At 46.4% G+C, this 7,295-nt stretch overlaps 1 protein-coding gene across 1 annotated transcript; it reads left to right on the plus strand.

Moving 5' to 3' along the window:
• The first annotated feature begins 3,147 nt into the window (after window positions 1–3,147).
• LOC112239838 (far upstream element-binding protein 2-like) lies at window positions 3,148–6,968 on the plus strand. The gene is made up of 6 exons (XM_042315767.1): window positions 3,148–3,285; window positions 3,475–3,578; window positions 3,726–3,805; window positions 4,343–4,564; window positions 4,896–5,071; window positions 5,276–6,968. Exons 2-6 carry the CDS (start codon window positions 3,520–3,522, stop codon window positions 5,282–5,284), a joined length of 546 nt encoding a protein of 181 aa, XP_042171701.1. The 5' UTR covers window positions 3,148–3,285; window positions 3,475–3,519; the 3' UTR covers window positions 5,285–6,968.
• The last annotated feature ends 327 nt before the right edge of the window (window positions 6,969–7,295 follow it).

The following is a 7,295-nucleotide window of genomic DNA, read 5'->3' on the forward strand; positions in this document are numbered from 1 at the left end:
CTCTCCCTGGTCGGTGTCTGTACTATCCAAACCCTCTCCCCAAACCCTCTCCCCTGGTCGGTGTCTGTACTATCCAAACCCTCTCCCCTGGTCGGTGTCTGTACTATCCAAATCCAAACCCTCTCCCCTGGTCGGTGTCTGTACTATCCAAACCCTCTCCCCTGGTCGGTGTCTGTACTATCCAAACCCTCTCCCCTGGTCGGTGTCTGTACTATCCGGCCCCTCTCTCCTGGTCGGTGTCTGTACTATCCAAACCCTCTCCCCTGGTCGGTCACTGTGGGCATCACCTGTGTTTGTCTTGTCTTCATTTTGCAGTGTGTCAGTAATCTGAGCCCTGTCCTCTCTCTATATATCTCTTTCTTTCTCTCTTTACAGCTATCGGAGCCCAACTTGCAGCACTGGCCCAGCAGAGGTAAGTCATTAGCATAATTTAATCCATAACAATCCAAGTAGATCTCTAAAATGAAGTGAAATAGGTGATTGGAATTAGTTCTTCAGCAGAAGATTAATGGTGACAATATGTTGACGATTTGGATAACGAACTGTTGTGCTTGGCTTCTCTCTCCCACAGTGCCAGGCTCACAACCACCTCAGAGGAGTACAGTGTTCCTGATGGAATGGTGGGACTCAGTAAGTGCACTTTCTCCAACATGGTCACCGGATTAGTTTTTTTGTGTTCATGTGTTGAATTTGAACATTACTGGACTCATCATGAACATCAGAATCAATAAAACTAACAGCTCTCCCCTCTTCCTCTCCTCCAGTCATTGGCCGGGGCGGAGAACAGATCAACAAGATCCAGCAGGAATCAGGCTGCAAGGTTCAGATAGCCTCAGGTGAGGGACTGGCAAGTGTGGCCTTTATAGTCAATGGTTAGAACCAGAGCTATAGTTGAACTCTCTTCATGTGTGTGTGTTATTGACTGTTGGTTGTTTTCAGACAGTGGAGGTTTACCAGAGAGGAGTGTCTCTCTCACAGGGTCCCCAGACTCCATACAGTAAGTGAGATCCTACTAGCTAATTGTGACATTTTGTATTGTTATCACAAGATGCTGTTCACCTAGCCACTGAATTTTCACAGCGCTATCTTTATGTATGGCATATCTCTGTAGTTCCACTATTAATGTGTGCTGTTGCACTCATCAGTTGAGTTGACCCACCCCTCTCGCTCTTCCACTCTGACTAGGAAAGCCAAGATTTTATTAGATGAGATTGTGTCTCGGGGGAGGGGCACGCCCCCCTCATCCTTCCACGAGGCGACCAATGGACAGAGTGGCTCAGGGCAGGAGATGATGATTCCCGCAGGCAAGGCTGGCCTCATCATCGGCAAGGGAGGGGAGACCATCAAACAGCTACAGGTATATACAAACAGTCAGTCGGCCTCACCAGTAGCCAGAGAAGTGTTTCACAACACATTGACGTGTGTGTTTTGAGATATTGACAGTTTCATCGTAAACAGGCTGATGTGTGCAGTCATGCAAATCATTTTTTGGGTTGTTAAATCTACAGAGCAAGAAAGAAATATAAGCAGGAAAATCTCGTATCTCATTACACAAGTGTTTCATGGGCCATGTGAGTGAGAGTTGAGTGAATCATTGCCATCAGTTGGTTGAGCAGAGCTGACCATGCTGTCTGTCTGCCGCGTTGACAGGAGCGAGCAGGAGTGAAGATGATCCTGATTCAGGATGCGTCTCAGGGACCCAACATGGACAAGCCCCTGCGCATCATTGGGGAGCCATACAAAGTGGAGGTAACACAAGGCCTTGCTATAATCTGCATCCCATATTGAATTGGCATGCTGTACTGCAGCTCTGCAGATGGGGGATTTGGTAGCAACTTTTGATGTGCTAATGCTGTTCTCCCTAAGGAGACTTCATAAAGTTGTTTGAATTAGAAAATGTGTCCTGTGGGTCTGCTCAGCAAGCCATGGAGTTGGTGCAGGAGATACTGAGGGAGAGGGATCAGCCTGGCTTCGGAGACAGGAACGAGTATGGCTCCCGCATGGGGGGAGGTGGAGGAGCCATGGACGTAAGTGAGAGGGAGGTGTGTGTGTGTGTGTGTGTGTGGAGAGGGACTCACATTCCCCATCACGGGTTTTATTTGTATGAGAGTGAGCACCTTCCTATAGCTATCAATCTAATATATTTGGCGCTGTCTAACCTGCTCTCTGATTGGCTAGGTTCCAGTGCCACGACACTCTGTCGGGGTGGTGATTGGTCGCAATGGGGAGATGATCAAGAAGATTCAGACCGACGCAGGAGTTAGGATACAGTTTAAACCAGGTATATAACGTTTCATAGTCATGTCATATGAACTACTTCTACTCAACTCATTTACACGGTTTACTCACAAGTTGTGTGGTGTCTACTAACAAGCTCTACATTCTGGTTGTGGTGTTGCACAAGTCTCAGAGGAAATGTCCTGTCATTGCAGATGATGGCACAGGTCCTGATAAGATGGCCCACATCATGGGCCCACCAGACTGCTGTGACAATGCTGCCCAGATCATCCAGGAGCTACTGCAGAGCATCAGGGTCAGAGAGGAGGTAAGACAGGGAGTACATACCTCACACACACACACACACACACACACACGTAGAGTATCTGAAAAACAGCCACTGCTCACATGCCAGCTTGGAACTGTTTACATACAAGTGTATTAGAGCTGCCATGATGCCGTGCCTTGTGGAACATACAACATTCAACACATTTAGTGAACCACTGGAACATTGTAAACAAATGGAACATTGTAAACAAATGGACTCCATAACCTAGACAAATGATAGTCCTAGAGCATTCCCATAATTCCCCATACAGTACATTACTGTTATTAGGAGGTAAATATCCTAATTTTAAACAAACTGACTTTCTGACGTCCAGGACCAGGACTTAAATATATATTGTATTAAGACCCTCTTTTTCTCTCTCTCATCCACCCTCCTGCCTTCTCAGGGTCCTCCCGGGCCTCCAGGCATGTCCCCGAGTGGTGGCGGCAGGGGCCGCAGCAGAGGGGACCAGGGGAGCTGGGGTCCCCCTGGTGGTGGAGGAGGGGAGATGACTTTCTCCATTCCGGCCCACAAGTGTGGCCTGGTGATCGGACGGGGTGGGGAGAACATCAAGGCCATCAACCAGCAGACTGGGGCCTTTGTGGAGATCTCCCGCCAGCTGCCCCCCAACGGGGACCCTAACTTCAAGCTCTTTGTCATTCGAGGCTCTCCGCAGCAGATAGATCACGCCAAGCAGCTCATCGAGGACAAGATCGAGGTATGCAGGGTTCCTGCTCAGGGTAAGGAGGAAAGGGCTGAAGGATGGATGGATGGATGGGTTTGTGGTGTTGGGAACCTCATTTGGGGAAATGGACATGATTGCTTCAACGCACAATCAATGGAGTCAAACTGGCAATTGAGTTGCTTTCAGTCTTTTCACCATAGATGTGAACATAATGTCCATGCATCTAACTGGTTGTGCTTTCCAGGGTCCCCTCTGCCCTGTTTGTCCAGGTCCTGGTGGACCAGGCCCCATGGGTCCCTATAATCCTGGTCCCTACAACCCAGGACCCCCAGGAGCCCCTGGACCACAGTGAGTGGAGACTGGAAATGTAGTCATCCTAAACTCTGGCTTTTACAAGCCTCTACTGGCTAAAATGTTACATCACAACGATACAATCATTGATTGGACCAATGGAAGTCTACTGAGTAGTAACTGTGTTTTCTCTACCCCCCCAAGTGGAGGTCTTCATGGATACCCCCCACAGGGCTGGGGCAACACCTACCAGCAGTGGCAGCCCCAAGTAACCCACGACCCCAGTGAGTGACCTGCAACATTGAACTTTCAGACCCTCACTGTGGACAGCAAATGGTTACATTGGAACTATAACTTTCAATGGCCTCCCAATGTTTTCTCTCGCTGTAATCACTTATTTGAAAAGACTGAGAAAGAGAAAGCCATATGGAGTCATCTCCACCCAGCCTAACAGTGGTCTCTTTTGGGGTTTCCTACTATATAGTTTTATCTCCTTGTCATTTCAAAACAGTGGTTATAACAGAGAGCAGGTTTTAGTTAGCCTGGTCCCAGATATGTTTCTGCTCTCTTGCCAACTCCATTGTCTGGTGTCACAATGTCCATAGAGGAGTACAGCACAAACTGGGGCCAGGCTAGCTTTTAGTGGTACATAACCCTGCAACTATTATCAAAATCATCTGTGATGGGAGAATGTCTTTCTGTGTTGGCTATTGATAATAACTCCCCCTATCTCTCTCTGTCCCCTGGTTTCTAAGCACAGGCAGATAGCAGGGCACGCTCAGCCCTATGAGGACCTCACCTCCAACTGCCATCTTTTTTAGGCAAGGCAGCCGGTGCCGCGGACCCTAACGCAGCCTGGGCAGCCTATTATGGCCAGTACTACCAGGGAGGGCAGCCAGGGGGAGCAGGGCCCGGCCAGCCCCCCAACAACCCCACCGCTGGTGGCCCAGCACCTGGAGACCAGCCCCAGGCCAGCCAGACCCCTGGGGGCCAGCCTGACTACACCAAGGCCTGGGAGGAATACTACAAGAAGATGGGTGTTGGTGAGACCACTGGTCCACTATAGTTACTAGAATAACACCACAGGAGGAAAGATTAGAATAGGAAAGATGGGCACTGTCTAATTCTGTCATTTTAGACCGTGTCTATCTTTCCCATGTAATGTTGTATCGAGGCGTATAGCTGTCTCTACTGTTGTGGGCTGTTGACTACACTTGACTTTAGATTACTTTCAAGGTCTAAAATCATCTGACAAACTTTAATTTTGAAGTGAACCAGTGCTGTAAGAACATGAATCTTTCATCATGTTAACCTTGTCGATCATAGCATATCTCTTCTTCATCCATAAGACCCCCCTCTCCTCTGCTCCCCTAGCCCAGGCAGGAGGCTCTGCAGCAGGGCCAGGAGCAGCAGGTGCCCCAGCAGCCCCAGGTGGAGGCCAGCAGGACTACAGTGCAGCCTGGGCAGAGTACTACAGGCAGCAGGCTGCTTACTACGGCCAAACAGGACAGGCCCCAGGACAGCCTGCTACCCCTCAGCAAGGCCAGCAGGTGAAGTTACACTTTGAGTGTACTGTGACAGTTCTCAGATGTGTATGTCTAACAAGTTGTGTGTTGTATGTTGCCTAGGTGTGTGCGTTCTGTCCTGAGGTGTACTGGCCTGGGTTGCAGTCTGTTTTTGGCATCCAGGCTGAAGATGTTACTGGTTGTTGTGGTTCTCTGACTCTGTACTCTTACTCTGTTCTTTCTCTCCAGACACAGTGAGAGGCTCGGCTGAGACTCATAAAGAGCGAGAATAAAGAAAGGCTACTACCACTTAACCCAACCAGTCAACAGAATCCGGGCCATTTAAAAATAAAAATTCTATATATATTTTTTGTTCTGAAGGGATTCTGTGCTGGCAGTCCTTTCCCTGTCCCTCCCCTTTCCCCATCCAACTCACCACTTGTTTAAATACATATGCGAAGAGAACAAACTATTGCTTTGCCTGTGAGCTGAATAATGGGATGGATTTCTAGGACTGTTATCTTTCACTTTGGTTCCCTGATATCTTCCCTTGTTTTATCTGTCAATAAAAACATGAACTTGGGAGATTTGAACTCAACCATGAAAGCCAGATTTACTTCCAGAAATGCTCATCACTCCCCCAATGAAATCCCACTTTCCCCTTTTTTAATTGTATTTACCACAGCCAAACTGTCTATTCAAGTGACTTACTTCTAGTCCTACACTACTAATACTGCATTTACTGAAATTAACATTGATTTATAAAGATTACAATCAATTACGTTAATGGTAAAATGATTAAGAGTGGGAGGTTTTGCTTTTAAAGGTGATTATTTGAATTGCTTGGTAGTTTGATTTCTCCTCCATCTGGAACATTCCCATCGTTGCTTGGTCTTCATACATTTTGAGCTTTGGTTTTGATTTTATGTTCCGTGAATTATATTTTTGTTTTCTCTGTGTGTGTGTGTGACTGTACAGTATTTAGAATGTGTCCCCACAAGTGATGATAAACGTGAGTGTCTGTATGAGTGTGTTTGCACAGCGGAAGACTTCAGTGATTGTGGAATGCTAGTTAACATAACCACGGGTATATCTACAGTGGGAAGTTACCTACTGCATACATCACATAACAATAGTCTGTTTATCTCAACCTGTTGCACGGGAGACGAATGGTGTTAGAAGTTTTAGTTTTCCTTGATCTGTGACATGGTCTTCTATATTGTATGTTTTTGTTTTTTATTTTTCAATTGTTTTGAATAAAGTTCCAATAAAAGATGTCCTGACCTCCCACCAGTTAGATCACCTTCTGATGGTCATTGGGGTCAGGCGTTATCCCTGCCCAGGGAAAAACCTTTGGCCATAGTTATAGGCTTTATATGGGGCTGGTTGCAAAATTCAGGAACTTTCAATAAATTCCCTGAAATACCAGTAGGAGGATTCCCAGAATCAGGAGGAAATAAGCAGGAAATCCAGAATCCTCCAATTTGAATTTCTGGAAAACCAGGGAATTTATTGAAAGTTCACAGAATTTTGCAACCCTAACTAGGGTCCCTGGTCAGGGAAAAACTCCTGGCCCTATTCAGAGTGAGTTAAGGTTGCACTGGAATAAGCTATGGTTGAAGTCATGAGTAAGATGGCAATTCATAGTTGTTGAGGTTGCTAACCTCTGGGTTGTATTCATAAGGGACTAACAGACTGAAACAGGGAGGGACTACCTGGACTTGTCCAATAAGTGCACATTTTCTGTTGCAAAACGTTTTGGTACTGTGTGCCCAAATGAACATGACCCAGACATGTTGAACCACTAAGTCTTGATGAAGAATGGCAGCTTGGGCACTGTATTGGAGTCTGCATTTTGCAAGGCACAGTGTTGGTATTGTGAATAAAATGACCACCAGCAGCAATATTCTGTTGAATTAAAAGGGTGAAAAGTCAACATTTTTTAACTTGTGTGTCCAGTTTTGTTTCTGTTAGTGTGTTCCATAATGCTTTATCAAGGAGCAAGACTAGTGTTTGGGATCCTGAGTGGCGCATCGGTCAAACAAATCAAAGTTTGTCACGTGTGCCAAATACAACAGGTGTAGATCTTACAGTGAAATGCTTACTTACAGGCTCTAACCAACAGTGCAAAACAGGTATTAGGTGAACAATAGTTAAGTCAAGAAATAAAAAGACGTTGAAAAATAACAGTAGCGAGGCTACATACAGGCACCGGTTAGTCGGGTTGATTGAGGAAGTATGTACATGAATGTATAGTTAAAGTGACTGC

This window comes from Oncorhynchus tshawytscha, unplaced genomic scaffold, assembly GCF_018296145.1.
Source record: "Oncorhynchus tshawytscha isolate Ot180627B unplaced genomic scaffold, Otsh_v2.0 Un_contig_9053_pilon_pilon, whole genome shotgun sequence".
NCBI lineage: Eukaryota > Metazoa > Chordata > Actinopteri > Salmoniformes > Salmonidae > Oncorhynchus > Oncorhynchus tshawytscha.